The sequence below is a fragment of the Notolabrus celidotus genome, chromosome 9 (genome assembly GCF_009762535.1).
Source record: "Notolabrus celidotus isolate fNotCel1 chromosome 9, fNotCel1.pri, whole genome shotgun sequence".
Lineage (NCBI taxonomy): Eukaryota > Metazoa > Chordata > Actinopteri > Labriformes > Labridae > Notolabrus > Notolabrus celidotus.
The window spans coordinates 25,303,760-25,315,571 of NC_048280.1; the positions used below are offsets into that span (position 1 = coordinate 25,303,760).

At 40.1% G+C, this 11,812-nt stretch overlaps 1 protein-coding gene across 1 annotated transcript in view; it reads left to right on the top strand.

Annotated features, from left to right (window-relative positions):
- Positions 1–7,755: 7,755 nt before the first annotated feature.
- Positions 7,756–11,812, top strand: part of rorb (RAR-related orphan receptor B) — a 23,221-nt gene continuing 19,164 nt past the window's right edge. Inside the window, exon 1 of the mRNA XM_034692101.1 lies at positions 7,756–8,173. Within this exon, the coding sequence (XP_034547992.1) occupies positions 8,167–8,173 (7 nt within the window). The 5' untranslated portion in view covers positions 7,756–8,166. The remainder of the gene's footprint in view (positions 8,174–11,812) is intronic.

The following is an 11,812-nucleotide window of genomic DNA, read 5'->3' on the forward strand; positions in this document are numbered from 1 at the left end:
GGGTTAAAAACATGCCGCATGGGCCCACCCCCCCATCTCATCATCATCACACATACACACACACATGATCACTCCCCCTCCCTTCAGATTATAGTGCTTAGTGCTGCCCCTGTGCGACAGACAGTAAAGAGGATCTCTGGGCGGCGTCCCCCAGGGCTCCGTTATTGGTCTTCTAAAGAAGCCCCCCCAGACTGGACACCTACAGATAGGGTGGGGGTCAGAGGTCATGGGCAAGGGGTAGGATAGGCTATGAGATGGAGTGGTTATAAAGAATACATCTGTTTGTTTTGATGAGAGGGATTACCGTAAATCAAGCCAGTGATGCCTCAAGAGAATAAGAGAGAAGAAAGCTTAAAATTCATGAAGGCACAACGTTTTAAAAGAATGAAAACTAAAATCTGATTGACTTCACATTACTCCAAATAACAGGCCAGAATGTGACATTATATCATTTGCAATTATTCTTGAAAGGCTAACAATGAGCACTCAAATCATACAGGGTTTCCTCTTTAATAACATCTCATGTCAGGAAGTGTCTCTCTTCAGGCCGACCCTCTTTCAGGAACCCTCAGTGAATATTAAATGAAGACTCTGATTTGCAAAACTGTTGCCGTATCCTCCCTTGGTTTATATCATTACGAACCACTTCAGAAAATCAACATAACTATCAAGTAGCCCTGAACATGAAAGCCTTACACAGTTTGCAATTTCCTCCCCATTTTAACGTCAACGTTTATTAAGCTTTCCCAAAGAAATCAACGACAGCTAAATTATTTTGAGAGAGAGCCTCTGGCTACATATATATATGTATATATATATATATATATATATATATATATATATATATATATATATATATATTAAGAAGAACAAGGAGAGAAGAGAAAAGGGGGAAATGACTGAGTCAAAGTAAAACTAGATTTAATATCTTAATGGCTTTGTGTAAAAAAAAAAAAAAAACAGATAATAGAGAAATCCAATTAAAATCTGATGATTGGCACTGTGAGGTGGAGACATGAAGCTGTTTGTCTGAACCACTGGCTCTATATAAAGCTTTGATTAGATGATGCTAGTAATAGTACCAGCCAGACTAATAGGTTGTATATTTTTAACTCTGATATACCACGGGCTCTGAGCACTTAACACAGATGTAAAATACTGGCATAAAAAAGAGCTCGGACAAAGAGACTGAATACAAATAATGGAGCGACTCATTACAGGCATAAGGATCAAGTTCTTGATTTGCATGACCACATAAAATTATACAGAGCCATATTCAGTGTGTGTGTGGTGGGTAAGAGCTTCCCCTAATGCCTCTCAAGGTGACTTGGCCTTCCTCCTTCAGGGCTTTCCTTTCAATTCTTTTTGGGATTGAAATTATGATGAAGTAATTTTTCTGCAGAAATTGCCTATGTCACTTGTGGTATCTCTCGGCAAATTTCTCAAGTGTATTTTCAATCTCTCTCTCTCTCTCTCTGTCCTCGACTCTCCATCTCTCCATCTTCGGGTTTCTTTCTCTTTGTCTGAGCTCTCACTTGACATGTCAATGTGTCAATGTCACATTACACCGCAGCAATATATGTGAAACAATTTGATGCTTGATAGGAAGAAGACCGAACCTCTTTTTGTCGATGAGAAAAAACAGGCTGTCTTTGAGGCGTAAGGACATGCACACAGATATATATATTCCAAATACATATATATAAAATGCAGTAGCAGACACGTGCACAGACACAAAGTCCCAGACACATGTGCAGATATCCCCCACACACGCACACAGTTATAGCTTCAGAGTGAAAAATCACCTGCTTGTTTCAGGGGAAAATAAGAGGCAGTGAGGAACATGTCGTCAGATTGGAGAGGGAGATTCCTCAGAGACCTGTGGCCTAATTTCTTATTTTCAAGAGGAAACTTATCTAATTATATATAAGTTAACTTCCTAGTGGTCGATTCAAGGGCAGCGCTGACTGATATGACTGAAGAGCTTTAAAAGAAATAAGGCTATCACATCCTGCTGTCTTCAGGCTGGTTGTTTTTCCTCTCTCTTTGTTTATGTACTCCATCACTCAATCATCTCTCTTTTCTGGTGCACTGCACACACACACAGTGGTTTAACCATTACGTTGGTTGAGATTCTGTGAATATGAATTGATGTGCATGTGTTAAGCATGTAAGAGAGTCTACTTTGCTAGTTGCTATAATTATAGACGTTGATTCTGGTTTTGCAGTTGTTTGGACTTCATGTGATCAAAAATCAAAGATGAACAAATCCAAATTCTCTTACTGGAGTGTGTTAATTCATACTCAATCCACATAGATTATCGGGTTTAATTTACTTATGTCCTGGTATTTTCTCTCATATGATGCAGATTAATGCAGCTTGGTTCTTTAAACTCTAATCAGATCGTCTGCTCCGTAGGGGGTAACTGTAGTGAAGTGTGAAGTGTCTGACAATTTCACAGCAGGCAGTGAGATGAAAATTTGCAAAGTTTTCTTTACAAAGCCCAACTCTTCTCCTGTGCTACATGTGAACATAAATAAGAGTATGTATACGTGAATAAATATTTTAATATACCAGTGAGGTTTGCAGAAAGGCTAAAAGATTAATCAAGAGGGCAGTTAGCCTTGCTAATTATTATTTTTATAACCTGACTTTCCTACTAGTTGCCAGGCTGTGTTTAATACTTTATTCTGATTGGTCAAAATCTCATAACAATGGTAATTGATCTGAATAGCAAGAGTTAGCCAGGGATAACCAGATCACACACGCCACATCAGATCAATCCACGGAAAGTAGTCCAGCACATTTATTAAGTTTACAAGTTCATCTCTTCCTGTTGTCAATGTTGCTGTAAGGAAGTGTAACGAACAAACCAGCATGAAAAAAAACTAATGACACTAATCTGAAATGAAACAAAAGGTCAAATTGAAATAAAATAAGGATCTAATTCAAAAATAAAAACAACCCTTTGTCATGATGCTGCAAAAAAAGTGTTTTTTCTTTATTTAGTGACAACTCCGACGTAGAGATGTGTCCTCTCCCTAGCAGACTGTTTCCCGGTTATCTTGGGAGATGCATTCTTCTAGTAAATCTACCATCCACAGCACATCACCGATACTGATACTGATCCTGATATTTTTTTCTGCACACCTAATTGCAGAGATCATCATTTCTCTTCTGTATTGGAATTAGCGTACAGTATTATGGTGATACTCTTATCACATTTGTTATGTAATATTCATTTCTTGTGCAAAATAAGAAAATACTTAATGCTTAAAACTGCATATTTATTTACGACAATTGCTGTCAAACAAAATTCATACAAAAAGATACATCCTACTTAAAACTTGGATAATGCTCTCCCTGAGACAATCCTAACAATACCCACAACCAGGGCAAATTTGGCCAATTTCACATTTGACATAGTAAGTAAATCTAACCTCTGTTCACAGGGAACATGTGAAAAGTGTAACTGTACAGCAATTAAACCCAAACTAAATAAAATGGTTTACTCTTTAACTGTAAATGTGCCTAAATTAGTCAGCAACATGTACCTTACAGACTGCTGCTTAAATTCAAATAACTTAAAAAAATTGTGTGCAGCAGCCCATTATTTTATCAGTTAATTATATTGGCGTGTTAGCCGATATCCGATATCTATGGATCGATATCCTGCATTTTAAAGCCAATATCGGACGATACTGATAATGTGCCGATAATATCGTGCATGCCTAATAGAATCAATTAAGAGCTTGCCATTTTTGGTCAGGTATAGTGAAAATACTGTAAGATTTGCTTGTAGCCTGAACCTTTAATTAGAGACTGGACAGTGGATAGAGCCGTAAACTGGGAACAGAGAGTAAGGAATGACATACAGCAAAGGGCCCCCGTTCAGACTAGAACCCAGGCCTATAGGACCAGAGCTTCAGTACATGAGGTGTACTATGGGGTTCTTTGGCTCAGCGGTGCTATGAGCTAAATGCTAACATGCCTGGTACGTGTCTGTGTGATTTGATAATGAACTGAAGCATCGGACAAACTAAAATTCTGGCCTCATGGTGGTGCTGGCTGAAATGTTACAGGATCAGCAAAGTCATTAGCATTCATCCTCTGGGCACAATGAACATCAGAGCCAATCCATCCAGCAGCTGTTGACGTATTTCAGACTGGACCAAAGAGGTGAAAGGGCCAACAGAACATTGCCATCCCTACAGTCATGCCGCTAGCATGGCTAAAATCAAGAGGAAGATAAGGAAGTTAGGAAAAGAAAAATGGAAATAAAGACAAAATATGACAGACAGAAAACAGAATTGAAGACAATCATAATAAACTTGGCAACCTTCAAGGGCTGTCAGTCCGACAGGTGGACAAACAGACAGAGATGAAGAGATGCAGCAGGAGATGAGGCAGCCAACAGGAACAGACAGTGAAACATAAAGGCAGAAGGACCTAAGATCCCATCTCGGCGCAGAGTGCTGCCTCTCCTTCTCCAAGTTCAGCCGCCCTCAGGCATGGCCTGGTCTGCTTCTCCTGCTCCCTTCCTCCCTCTTACCACCATATGGACGGAGCACTGCAGTATATCTCATCAAACACAACCTCCATCTTTTTCTTTTTTTCCCCTTGCTCGACAGACGATGCACATATTTGGTCATGTTTAAAGTAATTTCCCTGCTATCTCTGTTGCTTTGGGGGAACAGTGACGACTTGGCAATGAGGAGTAATCCGTCTTAATATAGTCCCCAGCCCTCCGATGGATTCAAGTCCATGCAGCATACAGATCACATAAGGACACATTTTATAGCTTTGACAAAAAGAAATGAAACCTTCATTGTATTTTGAAGCACTAACTATCCTCCCTCTTTCATTAACCCCCTCCTTGTCTGTCTTTCACTGTCTCCTCTTTTCTTCTGTCTGCCCATCTCCAAGGAGCGTTTCATCCTGACCAGTCTGGGATTTTATCACGCTTGCTTTGGTCATTACATCACAATTATGGAGCTGTTGGTAGAGGAGAAATAAGAGATAGGGGAAAAAAGGAAGAGTGGAAAAAAGCGACAGATGAAATGTAGGTCAGTGGAGATGTGCTCGGGGCAGTTTCTCTCTCTGTTTCTCTCTGTGTCTCTCCATCCCTGGGCCACAGCTAAAGAGGCTAAAAGAGACCGGGGGTGAAAGAGCCTCTCGTACACACCTGCCCCTCTCCTCTTCCTTGCGCAGAAGCTTTGACAGTATTCCTCTCCCTGAAAACTGCTCTAATGACAGACGCTGAATGTTTGGGTAGGACATTAACTGTATGTGACAGGAGAGGCTTTTTTACCGACTGCCCGTAGTGCAAACTCATGATGTGATCAGTTTTCACATTTTGATAATATTTCACTTAGAGGAGCAGTGGAGGTCGGCAGGACTCTGTCCCGGGTCAAAGGTGGGGTTTTACTTTTCCTTAGTCAAACAGGGTCTACAGCTATGATCACTGCTGTGGTTATAAATCAGCAGGACACTGTGATGATAAGGCAGGAACACTGTGGGGTAGTCTGAAGGCTCAGATGTCCCTGTTAAACCCTTAAAAAAACACACCATGCTTTTAATGAATTCAGATGTCTGAAGAGCAAAATAAAATGGTTATCGTATATTTTGGTGCATTTATTACAAGTTACTACCATGAATTCGCATCAGAGGGTGAAGCAGTTGACTGCAATGAGACTTTACAACTGTGCTGAATCATTTTTGAGCTTTAAAGAGCACCATGTTTAGCTCTGTTAAGGATGTGTGGATGTATTGCAAAAATAATATAATATAAATGTAATATTTTAATGAAGATTACATTTTCTACTGTGGTTAGTCATCTTAAGGTGAAGCTGCATGAGTACAGTACTGAATGCTTTCTATGGGACTCTGAGCACAGGAATCAAACTGCACAGTGCACTGTGTGAAAACTTATGTTAGAGCTGCATAGTATGGAGGAAAAGTCCTCATGAGATTGTTTTGAGAGATATTAAGATTACCTATATGAGCTATTATCAGTGCTAATACATTTTTTGAATGTAAATTTTTACAAGAAGTCAAACTCATCTTCATGAGGTATTTTTGGTGTCTATGAAACATGTTTTTTTCTTGGGTCAAGATCTGCAGTCCTCTGAATGTCTGCAGCACTACACATGTTTATCTTTGCAGAAACAATGCAGTTTCTGGATATAATTCATAAACATATTGCACTTAACCGTATTGCCTTATGGCCTTTTCAATAACAGTGTAGCTGTTGAGTAGGATTCGAATAGAGCAGAATAAAAAGTAACAATATTGTCTATTCTTTGCAAAAGGCAGAAATGTGTCTTTGAATTGCGTGTGCAATACCTTTAAAAAAAACAATGAAACATCACACAAGTTGGCACATTTTAAACCAACAAATAAACTTGAAAGGCACTATGTATTCCTTATAAAACAGACTTTACGGCACCATGTTATTAAAGTATCAATTATGCAGAGTAATGTGCAGTATGAGGGAGCAGGCTGATTTATAGAACATTGCTGATAGAGATACTTACTCTAATGTTACGCAGTTGGAAGTTTTAACTCAGCATGCATGTGATTCCCCTGCAGCCCTCACTGGGTCACTCATTGTACAGTACAGGGGTCTAACATGAACATACTCTTTCATTTTCCAGGTCAGTATTTCAGTGTTTCTCAGACGAAGGAGAGGACCCCACCCTGAAAAGCATCCTGTGGACACTTGAGATGACCAGTGTCACCTGAGCTGCTCGTCTTTCTGTGACATAAGATCTATAAGCACTCATATACGTAACCTGTACGGGACAAATGTGGAGATTGTGACTATTGTTTTAAATGCATACATGCTTCTTGAAAATGATCAGTGTATAGCTATTTATCGTAACAACATCTGCATGAGCTAATCTATTGTTATGATAATAATCTGCTTTTTACACTATACACTAAATATACACTATTAACACGTATGCAATGCACAAGTCAAGTTTCGTTGATGATGTATTCAGCTCTTTATTTATTCATAAGCTACATGTATGAGTGATTCAGTCCTGAGTTTGTAGAAAAATCAGTTCAAAGTCACTGTAAACCCACACATCATACTTCTGTCTCCTGCACTGTGATATTATTCACATTTCTCTTTTTCAATCAATTATGAGTCTTTGTTTTAGCTCTTATGATAACTTGTTTAATTATGATTGTGTCCTGTGTCTGCATTTTAAAGCTACTATTTGAACCTCACCCTGCGAATGTCAAAAAGAATAACTCACTTATTACGGTTTTAAAATTTGTCCTCTCTGAAAAAAATGATCTATTGTAAATAATTACATCATTTATAATAATAATAATTCGATTGTAATAAACTGACCAAATTACTCTTTTTCAAGCATGCTGAAGTTTTTTCTAATTGTGGAATCAAACCAAGAATATATTTTAAATCTCTCTAACAAATAATCTCCCCCTCTGGCAGAGTGTAGATTTCAGCAGCCTCATGGATGTGAGGCTGGATTAAAGATGGACTGTTTTACTCTGCGCATGAAAATAGCCCGAAATGCATGAGGCTGACTAAATGTAGAAGGTGACATTAAAACTTTGCACTGACTGTCTGTGTGCTGTAGCGGCAGAGCGCGCTCAGGCTCGCTCTCTCTATCTCTCTATCTCTCTGTGTGTGTGTGTGTGTGTGTGTGTGTGTGTGTGTGTGTGTGTGTGTGTGTCGGCTCCAGGCTGGAGGAGGCTGAGCAGGAGAGAGTGGGAGGAGCAGAAAGTGCTCCAGTCCAATCCGGGCCGCCGGGTAAAGCCTCTCCTATACGCTCTTCCCTCCCTCAGCCCGCAGAAAACAGTGAAACCCTTCCACAGAGGTGAGAGCGCAGATGTCATGAGAAACGCGACCACACGACCAGAGCGCACAGACCGACGCACCGTCCGACCTCAGCCCGCCTCCACGCGCCCCGCTCTGGGATGCTTATAGCGCACAGACGCCTCCGCTCCGGGCAGCCAGTGGACGTCGACGCAGATCATCTGCACTCTTTTCGTTATTGTTGTTGTTATTTTTAACCGAGGATCTTTCCCCCAGCAATCCCCCATCCCCGTTATTAGTGTTTATGTTTGTTTCTTCATGACTGCTGCTTTGGGAAGCGAGACTCAGCACAAGCTCCAGCAACGCCAACACCATGCGAGGTAAGACCATCCCACTGCTCCAGACACCGTCGCACTTTCCCCAAGACTCATCCCGCTAGACACACACACACATACACACACACACACACACACACACACGCAGACAAACACACACACACACACACACACACACACACACACACACACACACACACACGCACACACTCTCTCTCTCTCTCTCTCTCTCTAACTCTCACACACGCGACAGGCTTCATTCCACATTTGGCCTTGAAAGTTTATTCTTGGAGTTTTGAGCTGCGGGGCTGCATGTTCCACAGACGAGCAAAGGGCGAGCGGTTGGATTTCTGCATAAAAGTTTATCCGGATCTCTCTCTATGTGTGTGTGTTTGTGTTTGTTTGAAATAAGGTGCGTGTTGGTGTGTTTATAAAAGGGCTACAGTTTTGCAAATTCATACGCAAAAGCCGCTGGAGTCTGTGATTGCAAATTAAAAGTGGCGCATGATGTTTGACTAATCATTTGAGCTCCACTGCTCAAAGAGGGAAATTGCGGATATACTGACCCGAGATCAGATCAAATGAGGCGATGGGGATGGAAATAACTTTATTCTTATGTGATCATGTGAAAAACTTTATTGGATGTTGGAGGGATACTTTCACGCGCTCCACTAACCCATTTCTGTAACGCTCTGCGCCGCGCCGGGGATGTTGAAATTCAACATCAATGTTGTCCTGCGCGCACACGTAACCACACACACACATTGACACTTACATACTCTCTCTGTCTCTTTTTTGACGCACACACCTTAACACAAAAGTTCACGACCACAGTTAAACGCAGCTCTTTTCACTCTCACTTAATCAGCCTTTTCCGCACACCTCTGTGTAAATTATTTTTAAATGAAGGAAACAAGTTGATTTTCGTTTCTCCTTCTTCAGTATTTCTTTTTAAAACCATCCAGTCATACTAAATAGGCCTATTTGACCTGATTATTATCAGCTCAGCGTGGAAGGATTTGTATTTATTTACTGTTCTCAACGTTGCGCAATTATCGCTGACGCAAATTTGAAACACTCGTTCAACTGGATGATCTCGAACTCCAATTAAAAAGTCAATCTGTTTGTAAGTGTTGGAACCTCCTCGCACTGCTATTTGACATTTGAAACTATTAAACTAATTCAATGTTCCCAATTCAAACTGGTGTGGGGAGTAACCATGCCAAAACTTAAGCAAACATGTGGGAAGTTTTAACCTCAGCACTATAACGTGGGGTAAAAAAGAGTTGTCCCCCTAAAATACAGATTTTAGGAACTTACAAATGAAACACACTTAAAATGTATTTTTTACTTTCACTATAAAAGTGAGAAACGGTTTGTTTTAAAGTAAAGTATCAGTGGGAAATGAGTAACACACAATATTATATGAAAGATTCTTGCTTACAATCTCATGGATCATAAACAAGAATATTTCTTCCAATAATATAGTTTTAATGGCTGAAATTGAATCAATTAAATTCAGCTTTTAATGAAAATAAATATTTAAACATGTAGATAAAACTGTTAATATGCATCACGTTTATCTATCTATCTATCTATCTATCTATCTATCTATCTATCTATCTATCTATCTATCTATCTATCTGAATGTCATCTAAAGCTTTCTGCAGCCTCAGCTTCAGGCCATCAAACCTCCAGCAAGAAAAAGCATGAGAAGGCCAAACAGCCCCCACCTCCATCTTTCTCTCTATCTCTCTCTTTCTCTCTCTTTCTCACTCCCCCCTCTCTCTCTTTCTCTCTCATCCCATTGCAGACTCAGTCTCAGTCATGCACCTTGTATTTTATCCACATTCTAATGGGCCTTGCGACCACTCTCGTGCACAGGATGTTTTTGGGGGTTTTACAGAAAAGCTTCTGCTTTCACTTTACAGCCGTGGTCGGCAGAGGAGGCCCCTGAAGCGTCCCTCTCACCCCTCGTTCTCCACGTTTCTCTCTCTCTCTCTCTTTCTCCATCTTCCTCTCTCTCTCTGCATGCCCCAAAGGGTTTTGTCAGATAGAATTAAATCAGTGTGGGCCGTGCGGCCCCCACTCTCAACCTGTGTGTGTGTGTGTGTGTGTGTGTGTGTGTGTGTGTGTGTGTGTGTGTGTGTGTGTGTGTGTGTGTGTTTGTGTGTGTGAGTGTGTGTGTAAGTGTGTGCAAGTGTGTGTATGTGAGTTGAGTCTCGGCTGCCCTTACACAGAAATGTGCCCACAACCACAAGGTTATAAAAAATAGAGGCCCCTCATGAGCCGTGGTAATTATCATTTAACAATAGCCACAACTCCTGAAGCCCTGACTGAAGATGATGTCACCCCATTGCGTGGCCGGAGAAATAACAGACACAATCATATCATCAGGGCCTTTTCTGCAGCTCAATAAATGGAGCTTTATTCAGGCTTTTTTTCCCCTCAGTGTGACTCAGTGATGTGAAGGATGTGGTAAATAGGATAATTATTATTTCTGCATTTTCAACTTCAACATGGTGATGCTTCGGTGTGAGTAGTTTTTTTTTTCTATAAAGAAGTCGTGTAATAAACTTAGAATAGTTGTCATGGTTTTATATTTTTAAATGGAAAAAGGTGAGGCAAAAGGAAAGTTTTATCTCTTAGAAATATAATAAAATACACAACAACAATACTGAAGTTAGATATATTTTGTAGTCATCTTTGATTTTACTTAATAACTAATAAAACATTTTGCATTTGATTTTGAGTAATTCTAAAAAAATATTCCTTATTTGCTTGAAATAAGTTTTGAAGTCAATAACCTGCAACAAATGTTTAATTTCTTGATAAATGACATGAGCGGATTGTCTCTGCTGAGGTTTCTCATAGGATGTCTAAGCCTAGTTTAAGCCTAAGAGCTTTTACACTCTGTAGATGAACCCGGGTCAGACAGGTCAAAGAGTTCAGTGATGGAGGGAACAACAGGGGACGAAGGGTTCACAGCGCCATTTGAGCTCCTCTGTTAGCAATACGTGTCAATCACAAGCTCCCTGCTCCTTCTTTCACCATGGGAGGAGATAGAGTGACAGAAACTGGGAGAGTGGGAGAGAGCGACAAAACCAGCAAGGTGATGACAAAAGAAGAGGACGCAAGGAGTGACTCTTACAAACTGGACATCATCTGAACAACTTCACCGTGTGCTCTATAACAAACACAGAAAACAGCCAAAAATACACACTTGAGCACACATAATCACCAACAGCTGCAACACTACGCATGACAGCCTCATGCCAATAGAATTAGTCCCATCCTGCTTTGCTTTGGAGGCTTGTGTGAGCATTGATCTGTGCGATTCTAAAGCATCCCGGATCAATTTTTAGTCAAAGGCAACGGAAGCAGTCTGTTTAGATAAATCTATGGCACAGAAATGGATGGCTTCAGTTAACCTCTAACGTTCAGAAAATCTGTTATTTTTTCTGTTGTCCTGTTTTTCCCCATCATTTGTTTTACTATCAATGAAACTGGTTATTGTGTTAATAAGTTAATGCAAACAATTAACACATATTCCATTATTTTTAAGTAATAAACAAAAAGAGTATCATACTCTGTAGCTGTAAAATAATCATTTTTATTTGTAAACTTTGCAGCAATAAGTTAATGCTGGTGAATATAAAGATGATGCATGACAGAATACTACAA